Consider the following 14,854-nt stretch of genomic DNA (forward strand, 5'->3'; position numbering starts at 1 on the left):
ATGATTTGCTGCAGACAATATATTAAACAATAACAAATATTTTTTAAAATAAATTATATCCAAATCCTTCCTGGCGTAACGTGCACTTATTATTACACGAGTTGAATGGCACCGAAAGAGGATTATAATTCGTAACATGAACATAATAAGAATCGAGCACTGCACCATGCCAGCCATAAATGCAAACATGACTCATTTTCATTACTATGCAACTACTGGCCAGTTTAGATGGAATCTCCTGCAAGATTTCAGGTCAATAAAGATATCCCAGAGATTGCACGCTAATCATATAAAGAGGTCATTTCAAATATATCCTTTTTATCCTGCAAGGGAAAAAGACATTGATATAAAGATAGATGACATAGACATAGAGAATCGGCCAAGATCATATTAAATGGCAGGATAGGCTCAAAGGACCGAGTGGCCAACTCTTAAGGTGGTGGCAATGCAGCAAATATGGCAGTTCCACTGGCATAGATCAGAGTCACAAAGCTAACTACCAGCTGCAGCTTGGGAGATAACAACCCTTGGACTGCAAGCCAGGTTGTAGCATAGATGTTGCTATCTAAAGTAAGAATCAGCTCCACTGTCCAGTTTCATTGGCAGGGTTGCCCGAGGGGTGGGGGGGGTACAGACATAACATTATGTCGGTACATAAGATATGACAGAAGTGGTCATTTAAATGCAAAGTCCAATAACTCTATATTTAAGCAATAATATTCCGTTTAATGTGATCTTGAGAGTACATAATATTTTCAGATTCAGATTCAACTTTAATTGTCAGTGTACAATAGAGACAACGAAATGCAGTAAGCATCTCCCTGGAAGAGCGACATAGAATATGATTTCAATAAATAAATCTATTTACATGTCTACAGACATAGTGTATTTTCCTGTGGGAGGAGTGTCCCGGGGGGGGGGGGAGGGGGATTGGCAGTCACCGAGGTACGTTGTTGAGTAGCGTGACAGCCGCAGGGAAGAAGCTGTTCCTGGTCTTGCTGGTCCGGCAACGGAGAGACCTGTAGCGCCTCCCGGATGGTAGGAGGGTAAACAGTCCATGGTTGGGGTGAGAGCAGTCCTTGACGATGCTGAGCGCCCTCCGCAGACAACGCTTGCTTTGGACAGACTCAATGGAGGGGAGCTTTGGAGGGGAGCGAGGAACCGGTGATGCGTTGGGCAATTTTCACCACCCACTGCAGTGCTTTCCGGTCGGAGACAGAGCAGTTGCCATACCATACTGTGATGCAGTTGGTAAGGATGCTCTCGATGGTGCAGCGGTAGAAGTTCACCAGAATCTGAGGAGACAGATGGACCTTCTTCAGTCTCCTCAGGAAGAGACGCTGGTGAGCCTTCTTGATCAGAGTTGATAAAATCATGAGAGGAATAGGTTGTGTAGATTCACAGAGTCTCTTGCCCAGAGTTGGGGTACCAAGTGCCAGAGGGCATAGGTTTAAGGTGAAGGGGGAAAGATTTTATAGGAATCTGAGGGGTAACTTTCTCACACAAAGAGTGGCGGGTGCGTGGAATGAGTACTGTAGCTGGGGCATGTTGGTCGGTGTGGGCAAGTTTGGCCGAAGGGCCTGTTTCCACACTGTATCACTCTATGACGTGAAGTGAAAACTGAATATTTATTGTATTTTGATTGACTTTGGCAAGTATTATTTTGTTTACTAAACCAGGTTGTGAGAATAACCACATTTTTCAAGTATAATTGTGCAAAAAGTGGTTGCAAACAAACTCAATGTGTAGGGAAGGCAAAGGCCCAGGAAGTCAATATTTGGAGTTGGTGCATCCTGTGTCCAAAAGCATACAGCATATATTTAATTGGTGATAGATTAGGAGATTATTAATCATTAATCATAGATCTACTGAAAATCTAATCTTTTCGCAAGGTTTGTGGTCTTGATCTTTATAAAATCTTCCATTTTGAGATTAAAGCCTCATCATACAATACAATCAACCAGATTTAGTGGACTATGGACATTGTAATCAGTCTAGCTTAACATAGTTTTCCACAAAAATCTCTTCCTCTCATCAACCACAATTACTATTTCCCAGTTTTATCTTTGCAAAGGGTAATTCAAGGAAAATGCATCAACCACAGTTGTAATTGTCAAGAGCATTCCTCGCCGAAAGATTAATTATCTAATTTACTTTGAGCCACATCCGGCTGAACGAGCACTTTGCGATATTACAGCTTTGTAATGATGCAAATAGTCAAAAACAGGCGGAGAAAAGAAAAATCACAACCAGAATCATCATATTAGTTTAGTTTATATATAGTGGTCAGTTACAGAATCTGCAATTCAGTTATCACAATACATTCTGTAAATTGAGTGTGAAGAAGGGTTCCAACACAAAACATCACCTATTCTTTTCCTCCACAGAAGCTGCTTGATCCACCGAGTTACTCCGGCACTTTGTGTCTACCTTTAGTAATTTCTGTAAGTCTCTTTTAGGATATTTCGCTGATGTGTGTTGGTTTGCTCATATTGAAAATCGATTAATCGGTAGCAAGTTTACAAGCATTAAATAAATAAGCCACATTACAGGTCCAAATTTATTGTTCAGTTGAACATATGAGACAACAGTAAAGAGTCTCGAATGTGCCGGATCCAACGTTGAACAATTTACACAATAGACAATAGGTGCAGGAGTCAGCCATTCGGCCCTTCGAGCCAGCACTGCCATTCACTATGATCATGGCGGATCATCTACAATCAGTACCCCCGTTCCTGCCTTCTCCCCATATCCCCCGACTCCATATCTTTAAGAGCTCTATCCAACTCTCTCTTGAAAGCATACAGAGAATTGGCCTCCATTGCCTTCTGAGGCAGAGAATTCCACAGATTCACAATTCTGTGTGAAAAAGTTTTTCATCATCTCCGTCCTAAATAGCTTACCCTCTATTCTTAAACTCTGGACTCTCTCAACATCGGGAGCATGTTTCCTGCCTATAGCGTGCCCAAACCCTTAATAATCTTATATGTTTCAATAAGATCCCCTCTCATCCTAAATTCTATCAACATATGACAGTCCCGCCATCCAGGGAATTAACCCCGCGAACCTACGCTGCACTCCCTCAATAGCAAGAATGTCCTTCCTCAAATTTGAAGACCAAAACTGCACACAATACTCCAGGTGTGGTCTCACTAGGCCCTTTACAACTGCAGAAGGACCTCTTTGCTCCTATACTCAACTCTTGTTATGAAGGCCAACATGCCATTCACTTTGTTCATTGCCTGCTGTACTTGCATGCTTACTTTCAGTGACTGATGAACAAGGACCCCCAGATCTCGTTGTACTTCCCCTTTTCCCAACTTGACACCATTCAGATAATAATCTGTCTTCCTGTTTTTGCCACCAAAGTGGATAACCTCACATTTATCCACATTAAACTGCATCTGCCATGCATCTGCCCACTCACTCAACCTGTCCAAGTCACCCTGCATCCCCATATAATCCTCCTCACAGTTCACGCTGCCACCCAGCTTTGTGTCATCTGCAAATTTGCTAATGTTACTTTTAATCCCTCCATCTAAATCATTGATGTATATTGTAAATAGCTGCAGTCCCAGCACCGAGCCTTGCGGTACCCCACTAGTCACTGCCTGCCGTTCTGAAAGGGACCTGTTTATCCCTACTCTTTGTTTCCTGTCTGCCAACCAATTTTCTATCGATGTCAGTACCCTACCCTCAATATTGCTAACTAATCTCTAATTTTGCCCACTAATCTCCTATGTGGGACCTTATCAAATGCTTTCTGAAAGTCCAGGTACACTACATCCACTGGCTCTCCCTTGTCCATTTACCTAGTTATATCCTCAAAGAATTCCAGAAGATTCGTCAAGCATAATTTCAATAAATCCATAATGACTCGGACCGATCCTGCTACTGCTATCGTATCAAAAACATGACTAGGGAACCACTTAATTGTCATGAAATGCACCAAATTCACTAATGCCTCTTCGGGAAGGAAATCTGCCATCCCAGCTAAGTCTGGCCTCTGTATTTCAGCAACTGTTAAGTGCTTTCAGAAATAGCAAGGCTGTGTGTTCAAGGACAATGCACAACTGGTAAAAAATACCCTGGTTGTGTGGCATTTTACTACACCTTCAATATTGTGAATAATTTGCATTTGTGCAATTGAAATGTAATGAGTAATGTGGGATCAATAAAATAAATTCTGCACTTGACCAGAATTATTCCAAAAATTATTTTGCTATTAAATAATCATCTGACATGCTCTGCCATAAAACAGAGGCCAGCAAATGAAAAATCTCTGCGCTTATAGGAAAGGAAACTATGCAAAATAAAGTTAATTTTCTTTTAGAACCCGAAGAATTATTTCTTCAAAATAACACATTATGATTAATTTGAGGCTTTTAGAGGAGCTTCTTAGCAACTCAAACGGGGAGATTTGAAGCTATCCTGACATTGCTATTTTAATTACTTACATTTGAATTAAATATCCATTTTATGGAATTTTTTTCTGATTTCCAACAAGTTGTCGATACAAATCACCAATAATGATTTTTCTTCCCACTACATCTACTTTAAAAGTCATTATTTATTTCTAGTTGCACTATTTGTTACAAGGACAAACATCTCAGCAATATGACCTTGTAAACCAAGAGACTTTTTAATGGAGGCCCAGACTCAGGAACAGCTTCTTCCCTTCTGTTATCAAGTGTCCCTTCCATAAGCTAGGGTCCTGTTCATTTCACAACTATCCCTTGAGGACATTCGACTTTTGTCTAAAGAACCAATGCGCTACAATGATAAGAACTATATTCTGAACTCTTTATCTTCCTCTTTGATTGTACTTGAGCATGAACAGATTGTATGCAATATCTGATCTCTTTGGATAGCTTGCAAAACAAAGCTTGGGACAGTTGACAATAACAAACCTATACCTTGGGAGCCCATTATGTTTCCACAATTGCTGCCCCGTGTCTGAAAAAATAAAATCATCCCAAGAATACCATCACAAATCTGGAAAAAATAACCAGTTATCTTACTAAGGTAGCCATCATTTATTTCAGTTCCCAGTATTTGGTATCAAATGTTATTGCTAAATCACTGCAGCCTAGACTAATCGTGCTAGGAAACTGTAATGAAAGCCTTGTACAAATCTTTTGCAATGAAACAGCTATAGGGTATAGCTTTAAGTTGAAAGGGACAAAGTTTAAAAGAGATGCGAGGGCAAGCTTTGTTTTTACATAATGCCAAGAACATGGTGTTGGGGGTGGTGGCATAGGCAGATATGAGAGTGGCATTTGAAAGGCTTTTTAGATGGGCACAAGGATGTGCAGGAAATATAGAGGATAGATCATGTGCAGACAAATGAGGTTAGTTTAGCTTGACATCATGTTCGGCACAGACATTGGAGGCCAACCTGTGCCTCTGTGCAGTGTGTTCTCAGCTTTAATAGCAAAGATGGACATATCGAAATACTGCAAGCCACGGGCAATGGAAGTTAAACCAATGTTACCTTTTATAGACCAGGTTTAAAGATATTATCAGATAAATGCAAAAAAAAAACTTTAATATCTGTACTGAAAATAAAATTGACAACACAAACTTCAAGAAGCTAAATAAATGCAATTTCAGCAGAAGAATTTTCCACACACTTCCAAAATTGTGTTTAAAAACACTGAAGGGAACATTAACTTTAATGACTTAATTGTATGGTGTGTTCCCACATCTTTAATATATTCTGAATCTGAATATTCAATTTACGAAAAAAAATACAGCTATAGCTGCATAAAGGTTACTAAGTTGTTTAGGACCCCTTTCCCCTCATCCATTCCAGTTAATTTCAGTAGTGCAGAGGGAAGAAGGGACAAGTTGTAGTCAATCACAATGAATTTAAATAAAATACTTTAACACAAATATACATTGGAAACACACTTCCACCACATTTTAGTTATATTGGAAATGCCAAAAGCAGGAAAGAATTAAGCAACAGTCCGTTCTATGGTATGATTCTATGTTTGAAAACATGGTATGCTATTGAATATTAGTGTCAAAGAATTGCAGCGGAAATTCTACATTATCCTCAATACTTCTCCTCAAAGTCAGACAGGCTGTGCTGAGCCAACTACGAAACAACACTCAAACATGGAAAAACACAGCAAGCATACATTTTCAATTTACTTCTGGTATTAATATTTCTATATTATTACATTAAATAATATTAAATTAGAAAAAAAACAAAATATACCGCTAAAATATTTCCTTACTCATTGATTCACAATGTATTTATATTAACAAATTCAGTTGAGGAAAAACCGTTGTAGCCCGCCTGTTAATCAAACAAATAAGCTTGCAATTTTGTTTTCTTTTATATTTGTAAAAGTCAGTTCATAAAGCAAGTGAATATAGGGATGAGTTAACATATCTGGCTCATCTAAATTGTGTTAGTCAAAACCTCACACTTCAGTTCAGAAGGTTTACTGCAGTGCATATATGGGCTATTACGAATCTTCCATCAGTAATTCATTGCCTTCTGACGTAGATGAAGGATGCGCTAGCTTAAAATAGTGGTCCAGAAGAGGTTGAACCTCTATATAAATGCAAAATATAGTACATTTTAAAATTGACTTTCCCGCCTACTGGATAGGACTCCACATCTAAATGTATTTGATTAGATAACATTTCTTTGCCTTCCAATAGTAGAAGTATATCAGCTACAACTCATAAAACAAGCTAAATAACAAAAAGGCATAAATGTTACCCAAAGACAACCTTGACAATTGGTTATTATTGCTACAGAATAACAGTGCAGCAGTACCTCAGCCGTTCAAACTTACTGCCATAAGGAGAACAGAAGACCATTTTAACCATTAACCGGTAACATCGGAGTAAACTGCTTCTTATCGTTCTGCAATGTAACATTGGCCATCTATACTATCTAACCCACATTCATTCTACCAGAAAGAGCACTGATTTTGCAGCCCAGTGCATAGCTTGTATAGAATCAATGTTCCATCAAGAAAACCAAAATATCTACTGTCAAATTACTCAGTTCGACTGCTCCCATCAGTCACAATGAAATTGGGGCAAATAGGACACGGACTTCCACAAGCCGTGTTGTTTCTTGTGCATCATTGAATCAAGCAATGCATTTCTTTTCAAGTTTTATTTCTGTTGAACACACGCTCCCCTCTAAGCGTGAGATGCTGTAGCTGGTATTGCAGTACTTCCGTGTCTGCTGGCTCCTTAATACTCATTTTATCTAGGTTTAGGTAATCCAACGATTTCGACTGGGCTCTTTTCCCTTTAATGAGGCAAACTGGCAAAGGGCCACGTAGACATCTGTTCGGGTCGAAAGATAAGGACTTGATGGTTCGTTCCCCCGAGCTTGGCATTCGCCGCCGCCGCCGCCCATTTGCCGCCGGGATCTCGTACGGCTGATAATATCGGTTCTTGGTTCGATAGACCCGTGAAGTTCTAGTCAGTCCCACATCCTGCTGTTTGGTAAGTTGGCCAGGTACAACATTCGCTGCACCCACTTCACTACTTGACCACCTTTTAGCCAGTTTTAAAAGTTCGCCACCGGTAGCAAAGCCAACCAGGTAGTTGGTATCCATGTGAAGAATTTGATAGCTAGACACGGTCCGCTTGACTGGGGAACACGGGGTGCTGGAGCTCCGAGGTTTCTCCGCCTCCGATTTCCCCTGAGAGTTCACTTCAAGAGCAGGTGCAGGAAGGACAGGCAAGTCTGTCCTGGAAATACCACTGAGGTCCACTTCCATTCTGTTATTGAGTGCTGTCAGTCTAAAGTACAACATAACATATTACTGAGGGGAAACAAATGCAACACACGCAAGCTTGGACTAAGGCTAAAGTCACAAAAGCATTTGTTAGCAACGCTATAAAAACTTTAATTTTAGAAATTTGCCTTTCGCTGGTCTAGTTTAGAAATACAGCGTGGAAACAGGCCCTTCGGCCCACCGAGTCCACACTGACCAGTGATCCCCGCACATTAACATTATCCTACACACACTAGGGACAATTTACATTTATACCAAGCCAATTAACCTACAAACTTGTACGTCTTTGGAGTAGGTCAAGAAACTGAAGATCTCGGAGAAAATCCACATGGTCACGGGGAGAACATGCAAACTCCGTACACACAGCACCCGTAGTCGGGATTGAACCCGGGTCTCCAGCGCTGTAAGGGCTATAAGGCAGCAACTCTAACGCTGCGCCACCATGCTGCCCTAACCATCTCAGGCAGCATCTCTGGAAAACACGCCCCGTCTTGAATAAATAATACCTTAATCTCTTAAAATGCTCAGCAAGATTTAAACAGGTAAGTTAACAATGCAGTACAAATCAAACCTGCAGGAATAATGAAGCAAGTCTATGACAAGAGAAGAAATGATACTGCAGGTAACCTTGAGATAACTATGCTTAAAATAGGATTGTAGTTGGCTGTAGTTCTCTAAATATTGATTCAAACTGTATAATACACTGCACTCTGAACAGTTAGTGTATCTTCAATCAGTATCTGGACAAAGATTTCATTAGAAATATTCAAAATAACATACCTGTACCAAAATTTGTTTTGTTTGCAGAATTTAAAAAATAACCACACATGTCAACCATTTTATTTTTTTGCTGATTTCTAGCGAATTTTAGTTTCCTTGACAAAACAGAAATAGCTAAAGCAGCATTTGTACCGACACGTTAGGGTAATACAAATCTGCACACGTGAGGTAAAATATAGATAGTTAAGTACCACCAGACCACTTCCTGAAGGGGTGATACAAGGAACTGCAGATGCTGGGTTACAAAAAAAGTAAATGTGCTGGAGTAACTCAGCAGGCCAGGCAGCATTTCTGGAGAACACAAATAGGCAACCCTTAATGCCCCTGTCCCACTTAGGAAACCTGAACGGAAACCTCTGGAGACTTTGCGCCCCACCCAAAGTTTCCGTGCGGTTCCCGGAGGTTGCAGGTGGTTGCCGGAGGTTGCAGGTAGTGGAAGCAGGTAGGGAGACTGACAAAAACCTCCGGGAACCGCACGGAAACCTTGGGTGGGGTGCAAAGTCTCCAGAGGTTTCCGTTCAGGTTTCCTAAGTGGGACAGGGGCACAATGACTTTACCCAAAGTGCTAACTCTTTTCCCTGTCCATCAAAGTAGCGGTGGTGATTACTGCCAACACTTCCTGTTTAAATTCAGATACATAATTGTAATCAAAATAGAAGAGCAAGAGGAATAAAATTAAAAAAAAATCCTACACCCCCAAATTTAAGATCTGAAGCAGTCATTCAAAAATTTGTACGAGAAGAAGGGTCCCGACCCAAAATGTCACCCTATCCATTTTCTCCAGAGATACTGCCTGATCTGTTGAGTTACTCCAGCATTTTGTGTCTACCTTTGGCATAAACCAGCATACATGACAATAAACTAAACTCAACATTATGAATGATTTGGTTTGAGTAAATAATGAGAAACCATTTCCAGTGTCATGGTCAATAACCTGCAGATTTAAGAGGGGCAGAGGGATGATGGTGGAAAAGATTTGTTCTTAAATTTGCACATCGGGTGGAATGAATGCGCTGACTGGAAGGGGATTAGCCCTGCATTCAAAACCAATGCTATAAATGAAGGGAACCTTTTGGGACTAAATAAAAACTGATAATAATGAAGCAGCTCATTAATGGGATAGCACCTTGAAAGAGCGGTTCTCGGCAGGATGAGGCAAGCAGTCTGTTTTTAGTTAATGTTATTCCAAAATTCAATTAAACTAGGTTGAGGGGAGGGGGAAAATGGTGCTCTGTTCTTTCCCATAAATCCACATACTACTGAGAGTAGGGAAGATTCAAACAAGAGGACATGACTTCAGAATTAAGGGACAGACGTTTAGGGGTAACATGAGGGGGAACTTCTTTACTCAGATAGTGGTAGCTGTGTGGAATGAGCTTCCAGTGGAAGTGGTGGAGGCAGGTTTGATTTTATCGTTTAAAAATAAATTGGATAGGTATATGAATGGAGGGTTAAGGTCTGAGTGCAGATAGATGGGACCAGGGGAGAATAAGCGTTCGGCATGGACTTGTAGGGCCGAGATGGCCTGTTTCCGTGCTGAAATCGTTATATGGTTATTATACTGACAAGGGTGTTTTGGGGAAGTCTAAAATGGCCTGGACTACACAGTGAATGATGGGGCTCTGGGGAATGTTGTAGAGAGCAGAGGGATCTAGGAGTGCAGGTGCATAGTTCCCTGAAGATGGAGTCGCAGGTAGATCGGGCGGGCAAAAAGGCTTTTGGCACATCGACCATCATCAGCTAGAGTATTGAGTACAAAAGTTGGGAGGTGATGTTGCAGATGTATAAGACGTTGGTGAGGCTACATTTAGAGTATTGTGTTAGTTCTGGGCGTTGTGTTGTAGGAAAGATGTCGTAAAGATGGAAAGGGTGCAGAGAAGATTTATGAGGATGTTGCCAGGGCTAGAGGGTCTGAGCTATAGGCAGATGTTGAGTAGTGTGGGACTTAGAGCACAGGAGGATGAGGGGTGATGTTATACAGGTGTATAAGATTATGAGAGGAATAGATCGGGTAGATGCTCAGTCTCTGGCCCAGAATAGGTGAATCGAAGACAAGAGGAAATAGGTTTAAGGTAATGGGGAAAAGATTTTATAGGATTCTGAGGGATCACTTTTTCACACCAAGGGTACTGGATGTATGGAACAAGCTACCAGAGGAGGTAGTTGAGGCAAGGACTATCCCAACATTTAAGAAACAGTTAGACAGGTACATGGATAGGACAGGTTTGGAGGGATGTGGATTAAATGCTGGCAGGTGGGACTTGTGTAGTTGGGACCTAAGGTCACCTGGATAAGCCGGGAAGCATTGTGAGAGTCATGTTTTTTATAATTATGCGGTGCTTTCAACACGATCCAGCCTGCACTGATAGGGAGCAAACTGACGAAGATGTGGGCAGATGCTCCATTGGTGTCCTGGTTCACCAACTACCTGACTGGACGACCACAATATGTCAGGCTGCTGAACTGTGTCCCAGACATGGTAGTGAGCAACACAGGGGTCTCACAAGAGACAGTCCTCTCTCCCTTCCTGTTCACCATCTACACCTCGGGCTTCAGATATAACTTGGACTCCTGCCACCTGCAGACGTTTTCAGATGGCTCTGCAATTGTGGGCTGCATCAGTGAGGGGAGGGAAGCTGAATACAGGGGTGTAGTTAACGACTTTGTTGAGTGGTGTGGGCTGAATCACCTGCAGCTCAACACCGACAAGATTAAGGAGTTAGTGGTGGACTTTAGGAGGAGAGGAACACCCCTGTCACCTGTCTCCATCAATGGTGTGGATGTGCAGTTTACCAGGGAGTACAAATACCTTGGAATGCACCTGGACAGTAAAGTGGACAGGTCCAGGAACGCTGAGGACCTGTACAAGAAGGGACAGAACCGGCTGTAGTTTTCGAGACGGCTCCGCTCCTTCAACATCTGCAGTAAGATGCTGCAGATGATCCACCAATCGGTGGTAGCCAGTGCCATCTTCTTTGCTACTGTGTGCTGGGGCAGCAGGGCAAAGGCTGTGGACTCCAATAGGATTAACAAACTTATCAGGAAGGCTTGCTCTGTCCTAGGGCTGGAGTTGGATTCATGGGAGGTGGTGTTCGAGGGGAGGATGCTCCTCAAACTGCAGAGCATCCAGGACAATACAGCAGTAAGTATTTTACACAGAGGGTGGCAATATTTGGAAATTAGCAGGCAGAGGAAGTAGTATTACAATGTTTAAAAATACAATTACAATGTTTAAAATCACAGATACATGGAGAGGAAATATTTAGAGATGTGGAACAAATGCAAGCAAATGGGACTAGTGTCGATCAACCTTTTGGTTCACTTGGAATGGGCTGAAGGGTCTGGTTCCAAGGTGTATATATCTTTATAAATCTATGATCAATCAAATACATTAGTAACGTTATCAAACACTAATCATGGTATTATAAATGACCGATTTGACCGTGAAATTGTCATTGTAAAGTATATAAGAAACCCCCATGTTTGCAGGATATCCCCCTATAACCGTAACTATTTTTAAATAGACAAACAGGTTTGGAATGTTTCAATACACAAAACAGTCGTAGAGGAACAAACCTTTCAGTTGGCAGTACAGGGTCGACAGATTTGCTCGAAAGTGGTCGGGTCCACAGGTTCACGGCAAAAGATGTGCTCGCTCTTTAAACCACTACACACACACACACACACACACACAAATACACACAAACACACACAAAAATATACAATTGGATGAAAATACTCCCACTGTCAGTTACCGGATGTTGCGTTGCAGTTTTTTCATAACCAATTTCTACTTGTTACGTTTGCACTGCATTTTATTTTTAGCATTACTACGCCTGGTGGATAGCAATGATGTAACGCTTCAGAGTATCCAACAGGTTAGGGACAAGAGCGTACGCTACTCTGTTTTCACTTCCGCTATGCTCTTAAAGTAGCAAATCAGAAATGTTGCATTTAATGAACACAACCCTGATGATGGGGGTTACATTTGTAGCCAGTGCTCGCTGGATGTAACAAATCCCGCGGCGGGAGGGACAAGCGGGGTCCTCGCTGAAGCTGACATTACATTGATGGTGTAATTGGGCCAGACCCACGTTACTCTAAACCTCACACCGAACCCCCACCCTCCCTCCTTCCTTCTCCGTTTCTAAACAATCGTTACAGATAAAGGATCTGTTTCGTGTAAACGAGATTATAATGAATTATTCTCAGCAATTTTCAGCCTCCTTGGTCAAAGATGGGGGGGGGGGGGGGTTCCGCCTAGAAAAATCCGAGTGTAAATACTGACCTACAATATGTTCTACCCAGTGTTCGCTAAATCAGTGCATTCACTCACCATCCAGCAGCATCTCCCAAACCAAGGTGGCCTCGGCCGCCCAGAGAACACAAGCGGCTGGATTTCCATGTTAATTTCAACACATTTCTGTCCCTTTCTCACTCTGATGCCCACGAAAGAAAATAGGGTGTATTTTAAAAAAAAAAATCACAACAATATAAATCTGACCTGGTATATATATGTAACAAAAATAATCGAGCTAAAATTTGGGGTAGGGAGACACAGAAAAAAAGACCAACCTGATTGTGAATTGCTGAGATGGCTGGCAGTCAGTCCGTCTATTCTACAACAGAAGCGCTGGCGAGAGCAGGCTGAGCTCAGGGTGCAGGCAGGCAGGTGGAGTGGAGAGAGATTATCACATGATCTTGATGGAAGATTCATGGCAGCGCCTGGGACTAGCAGTGTATGTTCATACAGGAAGATCATGCCACCACGTGGCCGTCACGATGATTTATAATATTGGGGGAAATGTTCAATGAGAAGGCAGCTTCTAATCCCCACCCGGTTACACTTGTAAATAGAATTATAACAACCGACTGCTGTGGCTAAGCAGATTAATCCCTCCTGTGTGCCAGTGCTGTGGTTATATTCGAGCAGGACCATCCCATCTTTCACCGCTTCCCCACTCGAATGTTTCACTTGCAAGGATAACACTAAAGCGTGGGATTATAGATCAAGTGGGATCCAATAATTAATAACCGTGAGTGATTAGCCGGTACAATGAAAAGCCAGTGTGTGTGTGCCGGGCGGGGCCCATTATAGCTCTTTTCATAGATTTATAAAAGTATTAAATGGGCTCGTTAATTAGTTAATTAATGTGACACGAAATTCATCAGATCAGAGACATGGCCTTTACAATGCGATGGTACCTGGCACTCCCACAGTAACCCGGCCTTGGTGCCTTAACACTGCCAGTATCTCTTAAACATCTGTCCAGTCATTTGTGATTTATTGTTGGATAATCTTAACAAACGGAGAGGGCATTGAAATTTCAGATCTACAGAAAAAAATGTTCCACTGCCATCGAAATCCTTTGCCAGCGATTTTGAATTAATGGCCCACTTGCAAATGACAGTAATTATTCCTTTCAAAACCAACAATTACTGAAACGTTTTGACCAGTCTTGTCTCTCGTTCTCAGTATTAACATCTTGGTAAATTTGCTTTGTGTCCTTTCCAAGGCTTTCGTGTCTTTCCTAAATTGTGGAGTCAAGATTGTCGGTAGTGAGCAGCAGTTCCCGACTCATCATTTATGAAATTCCACTGTACCCTCTGCAAGGTGATGATAATGGATGCACAAAGTGGACCCAGTACCAAATATGGAAAATAAATGTTGGCCATTGACACATTTTTAATCAGTGTGAAAGAAAAAACCTGCAGATGCTGGTTTAAATCGGAAGACACAAAAATGCTGGAGTAACTCAGCGGGACAGGCAGCATCTCTGGTGAGAGGAATGGGTGACGTTTCGGGTCGAGACCCTTCTTCAGACCCGCAACGTCACCCATCCCTTCTCTCCAGAGATGCTACCTATTACTCCAGCATTTCGGGTTTACATTTTTAATCAGCATATTTTAGCAATATAGTTGTAAAAGTAATATTAATAATTCTTGCTGATGTGACCGCATACTATTGATACACATTATGTTTATAAACTAGTTAATGTTGGATTCCTGCCAATCTTCTTCTTGACTATGGCGTGCACAGCCTAAAGTTGAAGATCAAATTGTTCTATTTGATCTTTTGTTTTGCACGTGGGCTTGATTGCATTAGTCGAAACAGGGTGGACCACTTGAAGGTTGCAATCTCCCACCCCACCCCTGCCAATTGTGCTGTACTTCTCTGTGCTCCTGATGCATGACCTTGACGCTTTTAATTACATCTTCAATGGTCCTTCTCCACTTTGAGTGTTCGTGGGCTATGAATTCTCAGGAGCGATCAGGAAGTTGCATTTTCTTTCCCA

The 14,854-nt window shown here is 41.7% G+C and overlaps 1 protein-coding gene across 3 annotated transcripts; it reads right to left on the reverse strand.

Moving 5' to 3' along the window:
- Nucleotides 1-1,153: 1,153 nt before the first annotated feature.
- On the reverse strand, nucleotides 1,154-13,758 carry macir (macrophage immunometabolism regulator). Of its 3 annotated transcripts, XM_055633247.1 has the most exons (3): nucleotides 13,134-13,583; nucleotides 12,135-12,225; nucleotides 1,154-7,782 (listed from the first exon to the last, which is right to left on the reverse strand). In XM_055633247.1, exon 3 carries the CDS (start codon nucleotides 7,758-7,760, stop codon nucleotides 7,137-7,139), a length of 624 nt encoding a protein of 207 aa, XP_055489222.1. In that variant the 5' UTR covers nucleotides 7,761-7,782; nucleotides 12,135-12,225; nucleotides 13,134-13,583; the 3' UTR covers nucleotides 1,154-7,136. The 3 variants fall into 3 exon arrangements, with proteins under 3 accessions (XP_055489222.1, XP_055489223.1, XP_055489221.1); XM_055633248.1 differs by lacking the exon at nucleotides 12,135-12,225 and having other exon boundaries at nucleotides 13,134-13,758; XM_055633246.1 differs by lacking the exon at nucleotides 13,134-13,583 and having other exon boundaries at nucleotides 12,135-13,074.
- Between the last annotated feature and the right edge of the window lie 1,096 nt (nucleotides 13,759-14,854).

This window comes from Leucoraja erinacea, chromosome 3 (assembly GCF_028641065.1).
Source record: "Leucoraja erinacea ecotype New England chromosome 3, Leri_hhj_1, whole genome shotgun sequence".
Lineage (NCBI taxonomy): Eukaryota > Metazoa > Chordata > Chondrichthyes > Rajiformes > Rajidae > Leucoraja > Leucoraja erinaceus.